The sequence below is a fragment of the Ranitomeya variabilis genome, chromosome 2 (assembly GCF_051348905.1).
Source record: "Ranitomeya variabilis isolate aRanVar5 chromosome 2, aRanVar5.hap1, whole genome shotgun sequence".
Lineage (NCBI taxonomy): Eukaryota > Metazoa > Chordata > Amphibia > Anura > Dendrobatidae > Ranitomeya > Ranitomeya variabilis.
Window position 1 is genome coordinate 928,016,330 of NC_135233.1, and position 25,722 is coordinate 928,042,051.

At 44.2% G+C, this 25,722-nt stretch overlaps 1 protein-coding gene across 2 annotated transcripts in view; it reads right to left on the reverse strand.

The window, feature by feature from the left end:
* SMC4 (structural maintenance of chromosomes 4) overlaps positions 1-25,722 on the reverse strand; it is a 142,876-nt gene that overhangs the window by 80,128 nt on the left and 37,026 nt on the right. For both annotated transcript variants that reach the window (XM_077290648.1, XM_077290649.1), the window contains exons 6-7: positions 19,162-19,326; positions 18,815-18,942 (exon numbers count right to left, since the gene is read on the reverse strand). In XM_077290648.1, the coding sequence (XP_077146763.1) occupies positions 18,815-18,942; positions 19,162-19,326 (293 nt within the window). The remainder of the gene's footprint in view (positions 1-18,814; positions 18,943-19,161; positions 19,327-25,722) is intronic.

The following is a 25,722-nucleotide window of genomic DNA, read 5'->3' on the forward strand; positions in this document are numbered from 1 at the left end:
TTATATATAAAAAGTATGAATGTTAGGCAATATGTGAAGCCTAATTATACCAAGCAATACGGAGGTTAAATACTTGCATTACGTCGCTATGTTGAAGAAACAGTCTTAGTGGGAAAACCATACCCCATGAAGAGGTATATAACTAAAATATGATCGAAAGGTTCCAGGGTGTTTAACCTCTTTACGACCGATGACAAACATTGCACGTCATGAGCGGGAGTCAGTTACTGTGTCATGACTTTGAACGGTCACGGAGTGTATTATCATAGCTTGAAATATAGTTGAAAAAAATTACAGACTCCTTTAATGTTCTAAATTAAAATCATTCACCAGCGGCGACATCAACCCCACTTGCCACCGCTACAGGGCAAGGGGGAAGAGCCTGGCAAAGCGCATCTAATAGATGCGCCTTTTCTGGGCCGCTGCGGGCTGCTGTTTTAAAGCTGGGAGGGGGCCTATATCAATGGCCCCTTACCAGCCTGAGAAAAGCAGCCCCCAGCTGTGAGCTTTAGCAAGGCTGGCTGTCAAAAATGGGGGGGGAACCCACACTCTTTTTTTTAAATAATTTATTTCAATAATTAAAACAACTGCGTGGGGACTCCTCTATTCTTGATAACCAACCTTGCAGAAGCTGAAAGCTGGGGGTTGCAGCCCCCACCTGCGAGTCTGGTTGGTTCAATAAAATAGAGGGAACCCATGTCAATTTTTTTATTCATTAATTTCTGAACGATCGCAATCGGTGGCTTTGGAATACCCAGATCATCCGCACCTACTGTCATTGTTATTAGCGGCAGAAGTGTCGGGTGATGGGGGTAACAGTCCCAAAAGCCCCCACCTGCCATCGTTCGGACTTTAATATAACGCTCATTAATCTCCTCTGCTCGCCGGCTTTAGCATCAACCGCCAGGGAACAGCGCTTACTGTAGCACTTCTTTCCCAGCGGCCGTCTGTGTCACACAGAGGACATCAATGTGTGTTCTCCGTGTGCGGGACGTTTTGCCGTCTGTGCTGATGGTGTAAAACGGACATGTCAGTGTGTTTTGCCCATGGACACACGGTCCGTGGAAACACACCGACATGTGCACAGACCCATTCATTTGAATGGATCTATGTGTGTACGTGCCTCCGTTACGTGTGAAAACGGTCACCACATGTACCGGAGACACGGACGTGTGAAAGGGGCCTTATAGAGTGCTGTATATCAGCCCTGAAAGGTGGTGGCTATTACTCATATCGGCTAAACCATGTGACAGGTTCACTTTAAAGTCATAAAATATCACAAAACAGACATATCACTAGTCAAAACTCAGGCTTCCAAACTGAATTTAAAGTCTTAATTCCTAGAGAGACTAATAAGTGGCAACGCACAAAGGAAAGGCATTCCTTGCTTTCTTTAAATTTTAGTACAAATTACATCATTTAGGGGGTTAAAAATCTTCAAATCAGTCACACACCTGTAGGTCACGGCATAACCAATTACACAGGAAATCCGCATAACTCATTGGCCTAGATTCAAAGCGTTTAAGCTGCGCATGGGCTTAAAACACTAAGTTGAGCAAAAAGTTTGCAAATTTCAAGAGTTGCGCTAAGTTTGGGGAGTTTTCTGTCAAAATAGGTGGAGCTAGAAATTCTACTAAGGTCCTCAAAAGGGGTAATATTTCTGGCAAAGATCACACCAATAGTTAGAAGTGAATACATTCAGTGACAGGTGCCTCAAAATGAATTTAGCGAATCTTATTCCTGTGTGCTTCTCATTAAGATTAATATTCCATACACCAGTCTTAACCCCTTAACGACTGCCGGTACGCCTTTTAACGGCGGCAGTTAAGGGTACTTAAACCACAGCGCCGTTAATTAACGGCGTTGTGGAAAAAGTGAATAGCGCCCTCCAGAGTTGGATTTTCTCTGGGGTCTCGGTTACCGGGGGTAGCCGAGACCCCAGAGAACATGATTCGGGGTTTTTTTTTTTTTACCAACCCCCAGTTAACGGTTTACCGGCGGTCGCAAAAATACCCCAAAAAACGCGATTTCCCATTTAATTTCTCTGTCCTCCGATGTGATCGCACATCAGAGGACAGAGAAATAGGGTACCCGATACTCGCCTGTCTCCCCCGGTGCTCCCGATGGGCGCCACCTTCTTGCTCCGGCCAAAAAATGTCAGGCGCATGCGCAGTGCGCCTGCTGGCCGGCACCCAGACGATCTTTGGGGTCTCGGCTGCCGGGGGTAGCCGAGACCCCAAAGAACATGATCGGGGTCAATTTTTACCGACTCCTGTTTTGCGATCACCGGTACTTAACTGTTTACCGGCGACCGCAAAAAAAACAAAAAGCGATGTGTAATTCTCTGTCCTCTGATGTGATTGCAGAAATAGGGGGATTCAGGGACCCTGTTATACTTACCGGTGTCCCTGGGTCCTCCTGCGTCCCCTCCTGCCGGCTGGCTTCTTCATCCGGTAAGAAAATGGCGGGCCCATTATCTGCCGGCCGGCAGCTAGAGGAGCTGGGGCTAAATTTAGGGTTAGGGCTAAAGTTATGGCTAGGGTTGGGGATAAAGTTAGGGCTAGGGCTGGGGCTAAAGTTAGGGCCAGGGTTGCGGCTAACATTAGGGTTAGAGTTGGGATTAAGGTTAGGGTTTGGATTAGGGTCGGCATTAGGGTTACGTTTGGGATTAGGGTTAAGGTTAGGGTTGGGATTAGGGGTGTATTGGGATTAGGTTTGAGGTTAGGGTTGAGATTAGGATTAGGGGTGTGTTGGATTTAGGGTTCTGATTAAGGTTATGGTTGGCATTAGGGTTAGGTTTGGGATTAGGGTTAAGGTTAGGGTTGGGATTAGGGTTAGGTTTGTGTTGGGGTTAGGGTTGGAGTTAGAATTGGGGGGTTTCCACTGTTTAGGTACATCAGGGGGTCTCTAAACGCCACAGCCAAATTTGCGCTCAAAAAGTCAAATGGTGCTCCCTCCCTTCTGAGCTCTGCCGTGCGCCCAAACAGTGGTTTATCCCCACATATGGGGCATCAGCGTACTCGGGATAAATTGGACAACAACTCTTGGGGTCCAATTTCTCCTGTTACCCTTGTGAAAATAAAAACTTGGGGGCTAAAAAATCTTTTGTGGAAAAAAAAAATATTTTTTTATTTTCACGACTCTGCATTATAAACTTCTGTGAAGCACTTGGGCATTCAAAGTTCTCACAACACATCTAGATAAGTTCATTGGGGGGTCTAGTTTCCAAAATTGGGTCACTTGTGGGGGGTTTCTACTGTTTAGGTACATCAGGGGTTCTGCAAACGCAACCTAACGCCCGCAGACCATTCTATCAAAGTCTGCATTCCAAAACGGCGCTCCTTCCCTTCAGAGCTCTGCCATGCGCCCAAACAGTGGTTTACCCCCACATATGGGGTATCAGCCTACTCAGCATAAATTGCACAATACATTTTGGGGTCCAATTTCTCCTGTTACCCTTGTGAAAGTAAAAATTTGGGGGTGAAAAGATAATTTTTGTGGAAAAAATATGATTTTTTTTATTTTCATGGCTCTACATTATAAACTTCTGTGAAGCAGTTGGGGGTTCATAGTACTCACCACACATCTAGATAAGCTCTTTGGGGGGTCTAGTTTCCAAAATGGGTTCACTTGTGGGGGGTTTCTACTGTTTAGGTACATCAGGAGCTCTGCAAATGCAACATGACGCCCGCAGACCATCCCATCAAAGTCTGCATTCCAAGCGGCGCTCCTTCCCTTCCGAGCCCCGATTGGTGCCCAAACAGTGCCCCCCCCCCCCCCCCGCCTATGGGGTATCAGCGTACTCCGGACAAACTGGTCAACAGATTTTGGGGTCCAATGTCTTTTGTTACCCTTGAGAAAATGAAAAATTGCAGGCTTAAAAATCATTTTTGAGGGAAAAAAAGGATTTTTTTATTTTCACGGCTCTACATTATAAACTTCTGTAAAGCACCTGGGGGTTTAAAGTGCTCACCACACATCTAGATAAGTTCCTTAAGGAGTCTAGTTTCCAAAATGGTATCAATTGTGGAGCGTTTCCACTGTTTAGGCACATCAGGGGCTCTCCAAACGCGACATGGCGTCCGATCTCAATTCCAGCCAATTCTACATTGAAATAGTAAAACGGCACGCCTTCTCTTCCAAGCTCTGCGGTGCGCCCAAACAGTGGTTTACCCCCACATATGGGGTATCGGCGTATTCGGGAGAAATTGCACAACAAAATTTATGGTTACATTTCTGTTTTTACACTTGTGGAAATAAAAAAAAAATGGTTCTAAAGTAAAATGTTTGCAAAAAAAGATTTAAATGTTCTTTTTTTCCTTCCACATTGTTTCAGTTCCTGTGAAGCACGTAAAGGATTAATAAACTTCTTGAATGTGGTTTTGAGCACCTTGAGGGGTGCAGTTTTTAGAATGGTGTCACACTTTGTTATTTTCTATCATATAGACCCCTCAAAAAGACCAAATGTGATGTGGTCCCTAAAAAAAAAAAAAAAAAAAAAAAAAAAAAAAAAAAAAGGTGTTGTAAAAATGAGAAATTGCTGGTCAACTTTTAACCCTTATAACTCCCTAACAAAAAAAAATTTTGTTTCCAAAATTGTGCTGATGTAAAGTAGACATGAGGAAAATGTTATTTATTAACCCCTTCCCGACCCATGACGTCTATGCGGCGTCATGGAATGATCGCATCCCTGCAGATCGGGTGAAAGGGTTAATTCCTATTTTACCCGATCTGCAGGGAGAGGGGGAGTTGTACTTCAGCCTAGGGGGGGTGGCTTTGCCCCCACGTGGCTACGATCGCTCTGATTGGCTGTTGAAAGTGCAACAGCCAATCAGAGCAATTTGCAATATTTCACCTATGAAAATGGTGAAATATTGCAATCCAGCCATGGCCGATGCTGCAATAGCATCTGCCATGGCTGGAAATCATGTACTGCCCCCCCCCACCGCCCCCGATCTCCTCCCCAGTCGTCCGTTCTGTCAGGTACCCCCCTCCGTCCCCCTGTTCGCTCCCCCGTGCTCCTGTCCGCTCCCCCGTGCTCCTGTCCGCTCCCCCCGTCCCCCGATCCCCCCCCCTGTGCTCCGATCCACCCCCCCACCACCCCCTCATACTTACCGATCCTCCCGGTGTCCGGCCGTCTCCTCGCTGGGCGCCGCCATCTTGGAAAATGGCGGGCGCATGCTCAGTACGCCCGCCGAATCTGCAGGCTGGCAGATTCGTTACAGGTACATTTTGATCGCTGTGGTAGGTTCTACCACAGCGATCAAAATAAAAAAATAATAAATAACCCCCCCCCTTTATCACCCCCATAGGTAGGGACAATAATAAAATAAAGAAAATATTTTTTTTTCTTTTACCACTAGGGTTAGGGTTAGAACTAGGGGTAGGGTTAGGGTTACGGGTAGGGTTAGGGTTATGGCATGTGCACACAGAGCGGATCGGCCGCGGATCCGCAGCGGATCCGCAGCGGATCGGCCGCGGATCCGCAGCGGATCGGCAGCGGATCGGCCGCGGATCCGCAGCGGATTGGCCGCGGATCTGCAGCGGATTGGCAGCGGATGGGCCGCGGATCCGCAGCAGATTGGCCGCGGATCTGCAGCGGATTGGAATTCGAAGCAGTTTTCCATCAGGTTTACAGTACCATGTACACCTAAGGAAAACCAAATCTGCTGTGCCCATGGTGCGGAAAATTCCGTGCAGAAACGCTGCATTGTATTTTCCGCAGCATGTCAATTCTTTGTGCGGATTCCGCAGCAGTTTACACCTGTTCCTCAATAGGAATCCGCAGGTGAAATCCGCACAAAAAAACACTGGAAATCTGCTGTAAATCCGCAGGCAAAACGCAGTGCCTTTTACCTGCAGATTTTTCAAAAATCGTGCGGAAAAATCTCACACGAATCCGCAACGTGGGCACATACCCTTAGGGTTAGGGTTGGAATTAGGGCTAGGGTTGGAAATAGGGTTAAGAATAGGCTTGTGGTTAGGGTTACGGATAGGGTTAGGGGTGTGTTGGGGTTACAGTTGTGGTTAGGGTTGGGATTAGGGTTACGGTTGGGATTAGGGTTAGGATTAGGGTTGGAATTAGGGTTACGGTTGTGTTGCGGTTAGGGTTGTGGTTAGGGGTGTGTTGGGGTTAGGGTTGTGATTAGGGTTATGGCTACAGTTGGGATTAGGATTAGGGGTGTGTTGGGGTAAGTGTTGAAGTTAGAATTGAGGGGTTTCCACTGTTTTAGGCACATCAGGGGTCTCCAAACGCAACATGGCGCCACCATTGATTCCAGCCAATCTTGCGTTCAAAAAGTCAAATGGTGCTCCCGCACTTCCAAGCCCCGACGTGCGCCCAAACAGTGGTTTACCCCCACATTTGGGGTACCAGCGTACTCAGGACAAACTGGGCAACAACTGTTGGGGTCCAATTTCTCCTGTTACCCTTGCAAAAATAAAAAATTACTTGCTAAAACATAATTTTTGAGGAAAGAACAATTATTTTTTATTTTCACGGCTCTGCGTTATAAACTTCTGTGAAGCACTTGGGGGTTGAAAGTGCTCACCACACATCTAGATAAGTTCCTTCGGGGGTCTAGTTTCCAAAATGGGGTCACTTGTGGGGTGTTTCTACTGTTTAGGCACATCAGGGGCTCTGCAAATGCAATGTGACGCCCGCAGACCATTCCATCAAAGTCTGCATTTCAAATGTCACTACTTCCCTTCCGAGCCCTGACGTGTGCCCAAACAGTGGTTTACCCCCACATATGGGGTATCAGCGTACTCACAACAAACTGGGCAACAAATATTGGGGTCCAAATTCTCCTGTTACCCTTGTGAACATAAAAAATTGCTTGCTAAAACATCTTTTTTGAGGAAAGAAAAATGATTTTTTATTTTCACGGCTCTGCGTTGTAAACTTCTGTGAAGCACTTGGGGGTTGAACGTGCTCACCACACATCTAGATAAGTTCCTTGGGGGGTCTAGTTTCCAAAATGGGGTCACTTGTGGGGGGTTTCTACTGTTTAGGCATATCAGGGGCTCTGCAAACGTAACATGATGCCCGCAGACCATTCCATCAAAGTCTGCATTCCAAAACGTCACTACTTCCCTTCCGAGCCCCGGCGTGTGCCCAAACAGTGGTTTACCCCCACATATGGGGTATCAGCGTACTCAGGAGAAACTGGACAACAACTTTTGGGGTCCAATTTCTCCTGTTACTCTTGCAAAAATAAAAAATTCTGGGCTAAAAAAATATTTTTGAGGAAAGGAAACACATTTATTATTTTCACGGCTCTGCGTTATAAACTTCTGTGAAGCACTTGGGGGTTCAAAGTGCTCACCACACATCTAGATAAGTTCCCTTGGGGGTCTAGTTTCCAAAATGGAGTCACTTGTGGGGAGTTCCTACTGTTTAGGCACATCAGGGGCTCTGCAAATGCAACCTGATGCCCGCAGAGCATTCCATCAAAGTCTGCATTTCAAAACGTCACTACTTCCCTTCCGAACCCCGACGTGTGCCAAAACAGTGGTTTACCCCCACATATGGGGTATCATCGTACTCAGGAGAAACTGGAAAACAACTTTTGGGGTCCAATTTCTCCTATTACCCTTGGGAAAATAAAAAATTGTGGGCTAAAAAATCATTTTTGAGAAAATAAAAATTATTTTTTATTTTCACGGCTCTGCGTTATAAACTTCTGTGAAGCACCTGGGGGTTATAAGTGTTTACTATGCATCTAGATAAGTTCCTTGGGGGGTCTAGTTTCCAAAATGGGGTCACTTGTGGGGGAGCTCCAATGTTTAGGCACACGGGGGCTCTCCAAACGCGACATGGTGTCCGCTAAAGATTGGAGCCAATTTTTCATTGAAAAAGTCAAATGGCGCTCCTTCCCTTCCGAGCCCTGCCGTGCGCCCAAACAGTGGTTTACCCCCACATATGAGGTATCAGCGTACTCAGGACAAATTGGACAACAACGTCCGTGGTCCAGTTTCTCCTTTTACCCTTGGGAAAATAAAAAATTTTTTGCTAAAATATCATTTTTGTGACTAAAAAGTTAAATGTTCATTTTTTACTTCCATGTTGCTTCTGCTGCTGTGAAACACCTGAAGGGTTAATAAACTTCTTGAATGTGGTTTTGAGCACCTTGAGGGGTGCAGTTTTTAGAATGGTGTCACTTTTGGGTATTTTCAGCCATATAGAACCCTCAAACTGACTTCAAATGTGAGGTGATCCCTAAAAAAAATGGTTTTGTAAATTTTGTTGTAAAAATGAGAAATCACTGGTCAAATTTTAACCCTTATAACTTCCTAGCAAAAAAAAAATTTGTTTCCAAAATTGTGCTGATGTAAAGTAGACATGTGGGAAATGTTATTTATTAACTATTTTGTGTCACATAACTCTCTGGTTTAACAGAATAAAAATTCAAAATGTGAAAATTGCGAAATTTTCAAAATTTTTGCCAAATTTCCGTTTTTTTCACAAATAAACTCAGAAATTATCGACCTAAATTTACCACTAACATGAAGCCCAATATGTCACGAAAAAACAATCTCAGAATCGCTAGGATCCGTTGAAGCGTTCCTGAGTTATTACCTCATAAAGGGACACTGGTCAGAATTGCAAAAAACGGCAAGGTCATGAAGGGGTTAACTATTTTTTTGTGACATCTCTCTGATTTAAGGGCATAAAAATACAAAGTTTGAAAATTGCAAAATTTTAAAAATTTTCGCCATATTTTCATTTTTTTCAAAAATAATCGCAAGTAATATCGAAGAAATGTTACCACTAACATGAAGTACAATATGACACGAAAAAACAATCTCAGAATCAGCAGGATCTGTTAAAGCGTTCCAGAGTTATAACCTCATAAAGTGACAGTGGTCAGAATTGTAAAAATTGGCTCGGTCATTAAGTACAAAATTGGCTCTGTCACTAAGGGGTTAAAGAATCAGGAGCCATTACGTGCAACTGATGTACACTAGGTAGGGGCAAACCAGACACTGTCTAATGCCAAAAACTTCAACTCTGCTTTCTAATGTGCCATTTTGCAAACAAAACTAAAAATGGATAACGTGTTTGTTTCTTTTTGTTTTTAAATGTGAAGAAAAATCTTTCCTCGATAATTCCTCTCTTCATAAGACAGCATGGATATTTACTTAACCCCTTAATGACCGCCAATACGTCTTTTAACTGACCTGAGATATAAGAGAATAGCCTTCCCATACAGGTGACAATCCAGTAGCTGTCAGCTGTCCACTATAGCTGACAACTTGCTGTATCAGCCATGGTCAGTACTTGCACCGTCCAAATCTGTTTAACCCCTTAGATGCTGCTGTCAATAGTGACTACATCATTATAAATGGTTAACAGAGTGTGGGGGCTTCCTCTTTATCCCAATTGGTGCCCTTAGATCATGATTGTGTGGTCCTGATGTTTGCCATGGCAATTCAAGACCAAACAACAGCCTTGGAGTCTGATGGCTGTAGTAATCTGTTCAGAAGTTAGAGGCATTTATGTGGTAAAAATACAAATTTTCATTTCTGTCATGCTACTTTGCATTAATTCCTGAAACGCTCTTGAAGGGTTAATAAACTACCTGACAGCAGTTTTCAATATGCCAGGGGGTGCTGTTTTGAAAATTGTATAACTTTTGGGGGTTTCCCATTATACGGGACCCCCTAAAGGCACTTCAAACATGGATGAGTCCCTAAAAAAATACATTTTGTAAATTTCCTTGAAAAAATGAAAAATTGCTGCTACATTTTTAAACCTCCTAAAATGCTAACAAAATAAAATAAAATTTTATAAATGGTGCTGATGTAAAGCAGGCATGAGGGAAATGTTATTTATTAATGTCTTGCTGTGGTATGACTCTCTGGATTAAAGGGATAATCATTCAAAGTTTGAAAATTGCTAATTTAACATTTTACTAAAACTTCTGATATGTTTTGTGTTTATCTTTATCTACATATATAATTGTCTAAGGGTTTTTCCGTCTGTCTGTCTGTCCTGGAAATCCCGCGTCTCTGATTGGTCGAGGCCGCCAGGCCTCGACCAATCAGACGGGCACAGCATGGCGACGATGATGTCATAAAGGTTGCCTCGACCAATCAGTGACGGGCACAGTCTGCCGTGAATTTGCCTCGACCAATCAGCGACGGGCACAGTATCGACGCAGATGTCATAATGGTTGCCATGGCGACGATGATGTCATAAAGGTTGCCTCGACCAATCAGTGACGGGCACAGTCTGCCGTGAATTTGCCTCGACCAATCAGCGACGGGCACAGTATCGACGTAGATGTCATAATGGTTGCCATGGCGACGATGATGTCATAAAGGTTGCCTCGACCAATCAGCGACTGGCACAGTCTGCTGCGAATTCTGGAATCATCATTGTCCATATACTACGGGGACATGCATATTCTAGAATACCCGATGCGATAGAATCGGGCCACAGTCTAGTTTATAATAAATATCGACCTAAATTTACCATTATCATAAAGTATAATGTGTCACGAAAAAACAAACTCAAAATCACTTGGATTTGTTTAACCCTCCGTCACATACAACTGATCTGACAGGCGCTTCTCTTTTACTTTCATTTCTCCTTCCTCACCAGATTGTGAGGAAAGCCCCTCCCTCCAGGTAGTCTCCTGTCTCTTGAAGGTCTGAAACCTGATATCACAGTTGGATTTCAGAGCTTCAGGGGAGAGGATATAGCTGCACAGATCTCTCAGGCTCATTGTATGTGAATACGTCACATTCAGTAAGGTTGGTATTTTATGTTTTTATTCATCACAATAGTTTATTTAGCTTGTTTTATGAATGTATAGCACAAAATGTGAGGATATTTCATAGAAATAAGGGAGATTTTATAAAAGAAAGTGTGCTGCTCAGGCATATACAGTAGTTCCCTAACATATTCCTTCTCTTGCTTCAGATTATCTGCTGAAATGGAGAGGAAAATGTACAATTTATCCAAACTTGATGTTGAGGAAGTAACAAACATGCTGTTAGATGATAGAGACCTCACACTGAATGAGGATTTAGGAGAGGAAAGTGAGATTGATTCTCATGATGAGGTGGAAGAATGTGTCCTGGATTCTGAAACAGAGCAAGATGGTGACAGTGGTGAGGATGAAGAAGTTGGATCATATTATATTGGAAAAGATAAAAATACTAAATGGAACAAGAAGCCATTCCAGAAAAAACGTAGGGGAACCTTTAAACATTATTACTCACCTTCCTGCAGTAATAGGAACTGCACGTAATGCAAAAACTGCAGTTGAATGCTGGAACAGTATATTTACAGATGACATTCTGGACTCTATTGTCACATATACCAACCAATATATAGACATTATAAAGGACAAGTACATCTGCAACAGAACCATCAAGCCCACAGATGAAATAGAACTGCGTGCTTTTTTTGGATTACTGTACCTTGCAGGAGCTTATAGGGCAAATAGACAAAGTTTGGAGGAACTTTGGGGTAAAGATGGGGATGGAGTTGAAAAATTTAGCCTTGTTATGTCCATAAACAGATTCAAGATTCTAATTCGTTGCCTTCGGTTTGACGACAGAACTACCCGAACCGAACGCAAAACACATGACCGACTTGCTCCAATTCGTGATATATTTCAAAGATTTGTTGTAAACTGTAAACAAAGTTATTACCCTGGAGAGAATCTCACTATTGACGAAATGCTCCCTGGTTTTCGTGGTAGATGTGCCTTTCGTCAATATATTCCATCAAAGCCAAACAAATATGGAATAAAAATGTATGCCCTTGTTGATGCCAGTAAGACCTACACTTACAACCTGGAAGTTTATGCAGGAAAACAACCAGAAGGTCCTTACTGTGTGAGCAACAAACCCATTGATGTTGTAAAAAGACTGGCTGAACCCTTATTTGGATCGGGTCGCAATATTACAGCTGACAATTGGTTTACAAGTTGTGATCTGATTGATTTTCTGAAAATTCAGAAGCTGTCATATGTGGGAACTGTAAGAAAAAACAAAAGGGAATTGCCGCCACAGTTTGTAAGTGTGAAAGAGAGACAACAGTACAGCAGTATGTTTGCATTCCATAATGGAAAGGCTTTAGTTTCCTATGTACCACATGCCAAAAAAATCGTACTTCTTCTATAAACACTTCATGATGATGCTGCCATCGATCCTGGGACTGGGGCAGAAAAAAAACCGGAGATAATTACATTTTACAATGCCACCAAAGGGGGTGTGGATACAGCAGATCAGATGTGCTCCACTTTCAACGTCAGCAGAAACATCAAACGCTGGCCAATGGTCATATTTTTTGCTATGTTGAATTTGGGTGGTATAAATTCACAAGTGATTTATCTTGAAAACAAGCTTGAACCACTCCGTAGACGACTGTATCTGAAAAAATTGGCCCATGAACTAGTACTTGGAGAGCTACGCAGGAGAAGCGTGAAAACAATCGGTATCCCCTCTCGCCTTCAAGTTCAGCTCAAAAGGTTCCGCCCAGAAGATGATGGTGAAAAGTCACCATCTGCACCACCTCACAAAAGAAGGAGATGCACCACCTGCCAAACGGAAAGCAGAACCAGAAGGCTTTCAAATTATGAATGTCTCAAATGTCATAAAGCAATTTGCCTGACACATGCAAAAATGGTGTGTAATTCTTGCTATTTGCTCTGCAAGTGTGACTTTTCTGGGGAAACCTCAGCATCTACTTCTGATTGAATATGTTTTTAATAGTACTTAAGGTACCTTAAAATTAAGTTTGTGTTCAAAAATTTTCTTTGTACATTTTTTTGAGAGTGTCGAACTGGGGACTATTTGGCGGGAGTTTTGAAAAGTTTGTATTTCATAGTTATTAGTTTTATGTTAAGTAAATGTTTTTTTTTTGCAACTGATTATGTGTAGTCTCTTTTTACATCCCTATGAAGGTCACTGATCACTTTTAGAGCACTGAAATTGCAAACATTAGATATTATAGGTATTTTTCCAGCAGGCGCCTGACAGGCACATTGTATGTGAACTCGTTAGTCCGAATATTGTATGTGACGGAGGGGTAAGCGTTCCAGAGTTATTAGCACATAAAATGACATTGGTCAGATTTCAAAAATTTGGCTCCGTCACTAAGGGGTTAAAAAAAAGCTTTCAAAACTGGCTAGTGAAAGCACTATATAATAAAAAAAAAGTTAAAAACAAAACATTAGTAATTTACATTTTATCAATTGCCAACATTCTTGTTGTACATTAACCCCTTCACCCCCAAGGGTGGTTTGCACGTTAATGACCGGGCCAATTTTTACAATTCTGACCACTGTCCCTTTATGAAGTTATAACTCCGAAACGCTTCAACGGATCTTAGCGATTCTGAGACTGTTTTCTTGTAACATATTGTACTTCATGATAGTGGTAAAATTTCTTCGATATCACTTGCGTTTATTTGTGAAAAAAAAGGAAAATTGGCGAAAATTTTGAAAATTTGGCAATTTTCCAACTTTGAATTTTTATTCTGTTAAACCAGAGAGTTATGTGACACAAAATAGTTAATAAATAACATTTCCCACATGTTTACTTTACATCAGCGCAATTTTGGAAACAAATTTTTTTTTTTTTTATAGGAAGATAAGGGTTAAAATTTGAACAGCAATTTCTCATTTTTACAACATAATTTACAAAACCATTTTTTTTAGGGACCACCTCACATTTGAAGTCATTTTGAGAGGTCTATATGGCAGAAAATACCAAAAAGTGACACCATTCTGAAAACTGCACCCCTCAAGCTGCTCAAAACCACATTCAAGAAGTTTATTAACCCTTCAGGTGTTTCACAGCAGCAGAAGCAACATGGAAGGAAAAAATTAACATTTTACTTTTTAGTCACAAAAATGATCTTTCAGCAATAATTTTTTTAATTTCCCAAGGGTAAAAAGAGAAAATGGACCTTAAAAGTTGTTGCCCAATTTGTCCTGAGTACGCTGATACCCCACATGTGAGGGAGAACCACTTTTTGGGCGCACGGCAGAGCTCAGAAGGAAAGGAGCGTCGTTTGACATTTTCAAGCTAAAATTGGCTGCAATTGAAATCGGACGCCATGTCGTGTTTGGCCAGCCCCTGATGTGCCTAAACAGTGGAAACCCCCCATAAGTGACACCATTTTGGAAACTAGACCCCCTAAGGAACTTATCTAGATGCGTCGTGAGCACTTTTATCCCCCAAGTGCTTCACGAAAGTTTATAACGCCCGGGTGTGAAAATAAAAAATCCTATTTTTTCCCCACAAAAATGATTTTTCAGTCCCCAATTTTTTATTTTCCCAAGGGTAACAGGAGAAATTGGACTCCAAAAGTTGTTGTCCAATTTGTCCTGGGTACGCTGGTACCACATATGTGGGAGAAAACTACTGTTTGGGCACACTTCGGGGCTCGGAAAGGAAGTAGTGACGTTTTTGGAATGCAGACTTTGATGGAATTGTCTGCGGGCATCATGTTCCATTTGGTGAGCCCCTGATGTGCCTAAACAGTAGAAACCCCCCATAAGTGACCCCATTTTGGAAACTAGACCCCTAAGGAACTTATCTAGATGTGTCGTGAGCACTTTTATCCCCCAAGTGCTTCACGAAAGTTTATAACGCCTGGGCGTGAAAATAAAAAATCCTATTTTTTCCCCACAAAAATGATCTTTCAGTCCCCAATTTTTTATTTTCCCCAAGGGTAACAGGAGAAATTGGACCCCAAAAGTTGCTGTCCATTTTGTTCTGAGTACGCTGGTACCCCATATGTGGGAAAAAACTGTTTGGGCACTTCGGGACTCAGAAGGGAAGCAGTGACGATTTGGAATGCAGACTTTGATGGACTGGTTCTGAGGGCGTCATGTTCCGTTTGCAGAGCCCCTGATGTGCCTAAACAGTAAAAAAAAAAAACACAAGTGACATCATTTTGGAACCTAGACCCCCATGGAACTTACTTAGATGTGCCCCCTCTTTGGAACTAATCTACTGGTTCCTAATTAGTAGTGCATGGAGGTGTGGTACAATTTGAAGCAGTCCTTCATACACAGGCCAGGTTTGTCGGGGCAGGTGTCGCATTGATAGATGGTGTCCTTGCGTACTCCTCGTTTGTAGCACACTCGGCACCTTTTTTGCGGCTTACCTTTTCTACCAGTTGGCGGGACCACCCCCGGAAAATGCTGACCTGGTACAATACGAGCACCCTCAGTTCCGGAAGTACTGGGGCCCGCTCCTTCCCTCGTGCCAAACATCAGGGCCTTAACCACTACCTCCTGGAACTGAAGGTACGTCGTATCGGTGTGGCGTGCACATCGTGACAGCAGGAAAGCGTTAAGCATTGCCATTTGTACGATGTACACCGACAGCTTTTTGTACCACACCTTGGCCTTCCTCAAAGCACTGTACGGTTGGAGGAGTTGATCGGAGAGATCAACGCCCCCCATGTTTTTGTTGTACCCCAGTACACAGTCCGGTTTGCAGACCTGTGTAGAGGTACCCCGTACAGTGCTGAGGGCGCTGCCATCACCGTGTATGGTGGTCAACAGAAGGACATCCCTCTTGTCCTTGTACTTGACCACCAGCAGGTGGTCGCTACATTGGGTTTTGCTCTCACCTTTTCTGAGCATCTGCCCAAGTAGCGTCTTCGGGAGGCCTCTCTGATTTTTGCGGACAGTACCGCAGGCTGCGGTACCTCGCGCAGAGAGGGATTTGTAGAGTGGGATGCTGGAATAAAAGTTATCGGTGTAGAGGTGATAACCTTTATCCAGCAGTGGGTGCACCAAATCCCACACTATTTTCCCACTCACTCCCAAGACAGGGGGACACTCAGGCGGTTCAATCCTGCTGTCCTTCCCTTCGTAAACTCTAAAGCTGTGGGTGTACCCTGAGGTACTCTCACACAGCTTGTAGAGTTTGATTCCGTACCTGGCCCTTTTGCTGGGCAGGTATTGACGGAATCTGAGCCGCCCCTTAAAATGAACCAAGGACTCATCCACACAGATGTCCCTTTTGGGCACGTACACTTCAGCAAACTTTTTGCTGAAGTGTTCGATGACCGGCCGAACTTTGAACAGACGGTCAAAATTGGGGTCATCTCGTGCGGGACACTGTGCATTATCGGAATAATGCAGGAATTTGTGGATGGCCTCAAAACGCGTCCAAGCCATGACCATTCGGCACACTGGAGTGTTATATAAAATATCCACACTCCAATATTGCCGAAGTTCTGGCTTCTTCACGATCCCCATGTGGAGGACCAGGCCCCAAAACTGCATCATTTCAACTGCGTCTACAGGAGACCAGTTAGAAAATGATGAACCGGGGTTTTGCTCCAAAAATTGCCAAGCATATAAATTAGTTTGCTCCACCATGAGGTTAACAAAATCCTCAGAGAAAAAGACTTTGAAAAAGTCTATTTCTGTGAGGCCGGTGGTGTCAAACCTGATTCCTGATTCTGCCACAAAATCAGGAATCAGTGGCTCGTAATTTTCGGGGGGCGAGGTCCATATGGGGTCCGAAGAAGGGCGCGCTGGTTCATCTTCAGGAGTGGGTGCTGCGTCATCTTCTCTCCTGGGGCATCTGCGAGGCGGTTCCGCAGGACACGAGGAGGAAGATGAGGAGGAGGAGGAGGAGGAGGAGGAGGAAGAGGATGAAGAATCTGAAGAGTAAAGGAATGTGGGATCCTCTCCCTCGCTATCAGTGTCGGAGGCAAGAAAAGAATATGCCTCCTCTGCTGAATAGCGCTGCTGGGATGAACGGGACATTTTTTGTGTGAGTATGGTGCTTGGGTGCAATTTATTGGAACTATGTGTACGTGTGGGGGGGTAGTGTTTGGTGCAAACTTCTGAAAAGTAAAAGCTAAAAGAAAAAAAGCAAATAGGGAAAAAAAATACCTGTGAAAGGAAAAGTCTAGAACAGCAGGCCCTAGCTCTGATAAGTGAACTGCGTCACTTATCAAAGTTCGGCGCCTGCTGGGTGTGTGAATGGGGATGTGGAAAAAACGCCAGGCACGAGAGCTCTTATAAGTGAACCGAGTCACTTATCAAAGTTCGGCGGCGGCGGCTGGGTGCGCGGACGGGGATGTGAAAAAAAAAAAAAAGAAACGAAAGGCACGGGTTCAGACGCAGCGGCAGGGTGCGCGCAAGGGGATGTGGAAAAAAAAAAAAGAAACGAAAGGCACGGGTTCAGACGCAGCGGCGGGGTGTGCGCAAGGGGATGTGGAGGAGAAAAGTGAGCACGAGTGTTGATCGGTGAAATGCGTCACCAATCAACGCTCGGCGGCTGCTAAATTTGGGCACGGACGGACGCGGCGCAAAGTGAGGGTGGAGGGGGAAGGGGGGATGGGGGGGTAAGGGGGTAAGAAAGATCGGGCCGGGATCGGGGTATCAACACTTACGGTTGTAGTCTCTCTTCTTTCTTCTGTCTTCTTTCTTCTGTCTTCTTTCTTTCGTTTTTTTTTAGCGAGAATTATGGTGTCACAGGCTACTGTGGCACCACAAGTCTCAGCACAGGAGGGGGATCTGACAGCGTGACCGCTCTGCAGGAACCCTCACCAAGTGTGAGGATTCCTGCAGAGCAGTCAGACAGGTCAGGGACAGGTGAGACAGTTCACAGAGCGGTCACACCGCTGCTGTGACCTGTGATTGGTGGGATCGATGATCACATCGATCCCACCAATCAGGGGAGGCCCTGGTGACGCCGGTGTTGCTAGGCACCAGCCTATGATTGGAGCTCACAGCTCCGATCATAGGCAGGTCACCGGCAGGTCACCAGTAGGTGACCGGCAGGTGACCCCCAGGACACCATCAGGGCACAGCGCGGGCACACCGCTGCTGTGCCCTCTGATTGGCAGGGCACAGGCATTTATATTCAAGCAGGGCACAGCGCGGTAACACCGCCGCTGTGCCCCGCCATTGGCGCGATCGATGTGATCGTCGATCGCGCCAATGCGGCGGGTCTGTGCCCTGATTAACGCGATCGACGATGACATCGATCGCGCCAATCAGCTGCAGGATCCGGACCCATGAGGAGGCAGGGCAGGGCAGAGGGGGCGCCGGTCCAGGCAGGGAACAGGGGGCGCCGGTCCAGGCAGGGCACAGCGTGGTAATACCGCCGCTGTGCCCTGCGATTGGCGCGATCGATGTGATAGTCGATCGCGCCAATCCGGGGGGTTTTGGCCGGTGCCTGGCGTTGCCAGGCACCGGCCCCAGGATCGAGTACATCGGTACTCGATCCTAGCCTGGGACCTCACTGTTTCAGCCAATCTGATTGGCTGAAACAGTGAGAAAGGCTGTGATTCGCTGTTCAGAATTGAACAGCCAATCACAGCGATCGGGAGGCCGGGGGGGGCGGCGCCATACCCCGAAATGCCGAGGCCATCTTCCCCCAGGTGAGATGGCGTCGGAATTTTAATGCGATCACCGCGTTTTAAGTCGCGGTGTCGCATTAAAGGGCATGACGTACTATCCCGTCGGCGGTCATACGGGCCCACCCCACCTCGACGGGATAGTACGTCGGATGTCAGGAAGGGGTTAACACTCCTTTTGAGGCAGTTTATGCATTATGGTCAGATCATGGAATTTGATTTTTGAAAAAAAAAGTTACTTTGTGAAAACCAATACAAAAAAATGGAATGTGACAAACATACAGAACCAGTGCAAAGTCAGTATTATCAGTAGTAAGCAATCAAATTCTCTCATATGCCAACTTGCACCCTTATTTATATATATTAAAAAAAACTAACTGTAAAGACTAGATGGTGTGCAGACATTACCGTTTGACTACCAAATTTCATTCTTTTATTGCCCATTCTGTCACTTACATGTAATATTGGCAGACCTGATTCTTCTTTTTAAACGCTTCATTCTCCAAAGTAAGAAATTCAATGGCTTTATTTTTCTCGCCTTCTAAAGCATCCTTTTCTTTTTCCACTAGCTTCACTCTATTGAGCTTTCCCAAAAGAAAACAATGCAGTTATAAATTTTTCTATTTTTTCCCCTGTTCAAAGCGGTATTTTACCAAAACATTCTCTGTCCTGTGCCTTCACCCAAGAGCAAATAATGAATTTTTGTACTGCTGGCATTTGAATTAAGTTTGTATAGCTACAGTAGAGAACGGTATTCAGCACAGTAATATATCATTGGTTGGTGTGAAAACCTAGTTGCTTACCTTTTCCCCTCTCTGCTGATTTAAGGCTTCAACTCTGCGACAGAGCAGTTCAATTGGCTCCTTTAGTCTACCTGAGCCAATAATGTCCTCTAAATATTCCAGCATTCCTTCATCATGCTCAGTTTGTCCTTTTGGTTTCATCATTGCAATTTGTTCAACTTCACCCTATGAAAGATTAATACAGACAAAAATAAACTATGAACTGAATTACAAATTGAGAAAGCCAAAATAAAGAGGTTACTTTTTTTGCTTATAAAGGTACCTTCACACGAAGTGACGCTGCAGCGATAGCGACAACGATGCCGATCGCTGCAGCGTCGCTGTTTGATCGCTGGGGAGCTGTCACACAGACCGCTCTCCAGCGACCAACGATGCCGAGGTCCCCGGGTAACCAGGGTAAACATCGGGTTGCTAAGCGCAGGGCCGCGCTTAGTAACCCGATGTTTACCCTGGTTACCAGCGTAAAAGTAAAAAAACAAACAGTACATGCTCACCTGCGCGTCCCCCGGCGTCTGCTTCCTGACACTGACTGAGCTCCGGCCCTAACAGCACAGCGGTGACGTCACCGCTGTGCTTTCACTTTCACTTTAGGGCCGGCGCTCAGTAAGTGTCAGGAAGCAGACGCTGGGGGACGCGCAGGTGAGCATGTACTGTTTGTTTTTTTTACTTTTACGCTGGTAACCAGGGTAAACATTGGGTTACTAAGCGCGGCCCTGCGCTTGGTAACCCGATGTTTACCCTGGTTACCAGTGTAAAACATTGCTGGTATCGTTGCTTTTGCTTTCAAACACAACGATACACGGCGATCGGACGACCAAATAAAGTTCTGGACTTTATTCAGCGACCAGCGACATCACAGCAGGATCCTGATCGCTGCTGCGTGTCAAACTAAACGATATCGCTAGCGAGGACGCTGCAACGTCACGGATCGCTAGCGATATCGTTACAAAGTCGTTTCGTGTGAAGGTACCTTAAAGCTCTTGCATATTCTGCAGTGTTGTACAGTACATAGATTATCACGCACACAAGCCCTAGCTAAATTTAGAACACACGTTGGGTCAGCTTTATAAGAAGCAAATTCGGATGCTTTTTGTGTTTGCTTTGAAATAGAACTTGCTTAACACTACTTTATGTGGACAGCTGCTGCAAAACAAAATAAAGTAGATTTCCACCAAATTCCCTTATATAATTACTACATGTGCAAGAAACTTTTTACACACTTTGGCATACAAACACACACATACACACATATATACACTCACTGGCCACTTTATTAGGTACACCTGTCCAACTTCTTGTTAACACTTAATTTCTAATCAGCCAATCACATGGCGGCAACTCAGTGCATTTAGGCATGTAGACATGGTCAAGACAATCTCCTGCAGTTCAAACCGAGCATCAGTATGGGGAAGAAAGGTGATTTGAGTGCCTTTGAACGTGGCATGGTTGTTGGTGCCAGAAGGGCTGGTCTGAGTATTTCAGAAACTGCTGATCTACTGGGATTTTCACGCACAACCATCTCTAGGGTTTACAGAGAATGGTCCGAAAAAGAAAAAAAATCCAGTGAGCGGCAGTTCTGTGGGCGGAAATGCCTTGTTGATGCCAGAGGTCAGAGGAGAATGGGCAGACTGGTTCGAGCTGATAGAAAGGCAACAGTGACTCAAATCGCCACCCGTTACAACCAAGGTAGGCCTAAGAGCATCTCTGAACGCACAGTGCGTCGAACTTTGAGGCAGATGGGCTACAGCAGCAGAAGACCACACCGGGTACCACTCCTTTTAGCTAAGAACAGGAAACTGAGGCTACAATTTGCACAAGCTCATCGAAATTGGACAGTAGAAGATTGGAAAAACGTTGCTTGGTCTGATGAGTCTCGATTTCTGCTGCGACATTCGGATGGTAGGGTCAGAATTTGGCGTAAACAACATGAAAGCATGGATCCATCCTGCCTTGTATGGAGCATCTTTGGGATGTGCAGCCGACAAATCTGCGGCAACTGTGTGATGCCATCATGTCAATATGGACCAAAATCTCTGAGGAATGCTTCCAGCACCTTGTTGAATCTATGCCACGAAGAATTGAGGCAGTTCTGAAGGCAAAAGGGGTCCAACCCGCTACTAGCATGGTGTACCTAATAAAGTGGCCGGTGAGTGTATATTAGAAAATAGATATATATATACTGCAAGAAAAAAGAAATTTGTTTCACTAATTAATGAGTAGAGTCTCCTCTTCATTCTTCACAATTTTTTTTTTTTTTTAACCTTCCCAGGGTCTGTTCTATCGGATGTACTCAATCTAAACCCTATATTTGAGGCAGGGTGTATACTTTCTGCCAGCTGAAATGAGTAAGTAATGTTCAGAGAAATGTTAACCCTTTGACCCCCGAGGTGGTTTGAACGTTAATGATCAGGCCAATTTTTACAATTCTGAACCCTGTCCCTTAATGAGGTAACTCTGGAACGCTACAATGGATCCCGGTGATTCTGTGAATGTTTTCTTGTGACATATTGTACTTTATGATAGAGGTTAAATTTCTCCGATATGACTTGCATTTATTTGAAAAAAAAATAAACAAACAAAAAACAACTAATTTGTGAAGATTAGAAATTTTCAAACTTTGAATTTTCATGCCCTTTAATAAAAGATATGTCACACAAAATACTTAAGTAACATTTTCCCACATGTCTAGCTTATATCAGCACAATTTTGGAACCAAAATATTTTTTTGACAGGAAGTTATAAGGGTTAAAAGTTGATCAGCAATTTCTCATTTTTACACCTTTTTTGGGGGGAACCACATCACATTTGAGGTCACTTTGAGGGGTCTATATGATAAAATATACCCATAAGTGACCCATAAGTGACACCATTATAAAAACTGCACCCCTTAACGTGCTCAGAACCATATTCAAGAAGTTTATTAACCCTTCAGGTGCTTCACAGGAATTTTTGGAATGTTTAATAAAAAAAAAAAAATGAACATTTAACTTTTTTGTTTCAAAATAAATGTACTTCAGATCCATTTTTTTAATTTTTATTTTACCAAGGGTAACAGGACAAATTGCACAACTTTTGGAGACCAATTTCTCCTGAGTACACCGATACTCCATAAGTGGGGGTAAACCACAGTTTGGGCGCATGGCGGAGTTCGCAAGGTAAAGAGCCATTTGACTTTAACGCAAAATTGGCTGGAATTTGAGGTAGGACACCATGTCACATTTGGAGAGCCCCCAATGTGCCTAAACAGTGGAAACCCCCAAGTGACACCATTTTGGAAACTAGACCCCACCCCCCTAGGAATGGATCTAGATGTGTGGTGAGCACTTTGATCCCCCAGGTGCTTCACAGAAGTTTATAACGTTGAGCCGTGAAAATAAAATCGTATTTTCCTAACAAAATTGGTTTTTTTAGCGCAAAATTTAGAATTTCTCCTTAACCTCATCACTTCAGAAATGCCAAATGTGGACGCAGTATGTGGTTTATATATAATGTGGGGCATTTGGATTTGGGCGCGGAGAATTTGCTGAATTTTTTTTTGGCCGGTGAGGAGCCATTTCACTTTTCCGGAGCCTTTATGCTACCAGTAACGTGGAAGCCCCCTATATTTCCGTTAACAGATGGCGGACCTGAGGGGTGAACTTGCTTTTTTATTTTTTTGCAGATGGAGTTGAAGCTTTTATTTGGAACATGTTACATAATGTTTGGGATCACATTTATCTGGTGCTCTACGCTGAGCACTTACTTCGGGGTTTCCATCTAAATCTCCAAGTGACATGATTCAGGTAAAACCCCTGAGGGATCCATTCACTATAATGAGGCAGCAGAGTTACTGTGGACTCCGTCTGGCCTCTGTTTAGCGGTGTCCTTTTCAGAAGTGCACAAAACTGACTGCACTTTTATGCAATCCTAAAAAGACGGACACCACCGGATCACAGGTCAGTTGGCATCCACAGTGCCTCCATTTGTCTCATTATAGGGAATCTTCCGCCAGAGGTTCCATCTGAATCATGCATTTCAGAGATTTACACGAAAACCCTGATGCAAGCGCTCAGCGAAGGATAAATGTGCGTCGAACCTTACTGCGATCTTTGGGAGGCAGAATGAAGAAATAAACAGCATGTGAAGAATTGGTTTTAATTTATTTTTTACGCCGTTTCTCATGCGGTATAAGTGATTAAGCAACTTTATTCTTCAGGTCAGTGCAATTACAGCGATACCAGATGTAAGCCTCTTTCACACGTCCCTGCTTCCGGTACATGTGGTGACAGTTCACACGTACACACATTCAAGTGAATGGGTCTGTGTACATGTTAGTGTGTTTCCACGGACAGTGCGTCCTTGGGCAAAACACGTCGACATGTCTTTTTTAATGTTAGCACGGGCCGTAAAACGTCTCGCACACGTGCGCATGGATAACACACGGCGCCAGGGAAGAAGCGTCACAGTAAGCGCTGTTCCCTGGCGAACACTGCTCTCATCGTTCTCCCCTGCTCTGCCGGCAATCGGCACGAGCAGGGGAGAATGAAGAGTTACATTTTAAGTCATAAAAGATACAGTAGGCGGTGGCTGATGGGACTATTACTCCTAAGCCTACCCCTGCTGCTGCTAATAAACAGTGACAGCTGGAGCGATTGATGGAGGTATTCATCAGCCGCCGCCTGCGCTATAAATAAATGAACAAAAACAGAGTGGGTTCCCCTTTATTTTCTATAACCAGCCAGGCAAAACTCCCAGCTGGAGCTGCAACCCTCAGCTGTCCGCAAGATGGGTCATCAAGAATAGAGGAGTCCCCGTGCTGTTTAAATTTAAATCATTTTTATTTTTAAAACAGCATGGGGTCCACCCCATTTTTTGACAACCCTTGCTAAAGCTCACAGCTGGGGGCTGGTATTTTCAGTCTGGTAAGGGGCCATGGATATTGACCCCCCCCCCCCCCCCAGCCTAAAAATAGCACCCCGCAGCTGCCCAGAAAAGGCACATCTATTAGATGCGCCAATTCTGGTGCTTTGCCCAGCTCTTCTTACTTGCCCTGTAGTGGTGGCAAGTGGGGTTCATACGTGTGGGGTTGATGTCACCTTCGTATTGTCAGGCGACATCAAGCCCACAAATTAGTAATGGATGCGTCTATGAGACACCTAGCCATTACTAATTTAGTATAGTTTTATGGTGAAATAAAAACAGAGCCAGAATAAAGTCTTATTAGAAATAAATCAAAACACAGTTTTAATTTATTCAAACAGAAACATTTATACTCACCTAACGCCTATTCCACCAAAGCCCTCGTTCTCCTGTAATAAAACAAAAAAAACAACAAATCTCTCAGCTGTCAGTTATCCTGTCCCACATCGTAATCCATGTCTGGGGGAATAAGTTTTCAACCTGGACGGCGTCAAGATACAACCGTCCAGGATGAGAACCACTGGTGAATGAGCTGCTGTGAGCAGCACGGCAATACCCAATGTGCACTTTTATTGTTTAGATTTTTTTTTTTTCATTCAAATATTTAGAGATTAATATATTAATGTACTTCATCGGAGTTCGTGTTCTCACTTTACGGCACTACAGCGGCGCAAGGATTTTCTCACGCAGAGGTGCTGCAAGTGACAACATGAACTCCGGTGACATCTAGGCGGCGGAGTGATCCACTGCGGGAAGATGCCTCCGGTCACTATCACCGGAGCCCTGTAAAATGGTCACATCTCCCGATGTGACAACTCTACACGGGAGATAGTCGTGGGACACTCATTATTAAACGGATTACATCGGAACAGGGAGTATACTCTTGGTTTATTTTATCTTTTTTGCACGCGATCAAGGGCATCGGGGATTAGCTGTTTAGCTAGTATGTGTACATGTGATTTTTTTTACTATTCAACACAGTAGCAGATGATGGGACTACTATCCCATCAACGGCTAATGCTGTCACTGTACTATGGACTAGTTTGTCCCATCAGACGATGCCTGCCTACACACAGACCGACCCACACACACACACTCTTCCTCCTTCCTATCTGCAGCGTTTTTCGCACACAACTCTGCCACAAAACCGCAAATCTTTTTACACCTGCGGCTTGCTGTGGATTTGACTGACTCAATGGAAGTCAATGGGTGCAGAAACGCTGCAGATCCGCAAAAAGAATTGACATGCTGCGGAAAATATAATGCTGCAAATCCGCACACCAATTCTAGATTTCCCATTAACATGTTTGTGTACTACACTGCGGATTTGATGAAATTCCGCGAGTCCAAAAAAAAAACTGCGGATCCGTATCAAAATCCGCAACATGTACACATAACCTAAATGGTTGACCCAGGGCAAGCATATTTTTTTACTTTTTTATACAGCCAGGGAAGAGGGGTTTCTGAAATCAGAACACCACTAAGTTTTTATGCTAAACAATTTTTTAAGAATCACATTTATGGCACCTTCCCTGCAGTGCCGCTTTTTTACCACTGTGCCTTTAGTGTAGGTGGCGTTGTAAAAAATAAGCAATAGCAATTTGCCTTTAGACGTCTTCCAAGGTCACCAACAGTTTATTCGGAAAAAACAAAATGCACTGT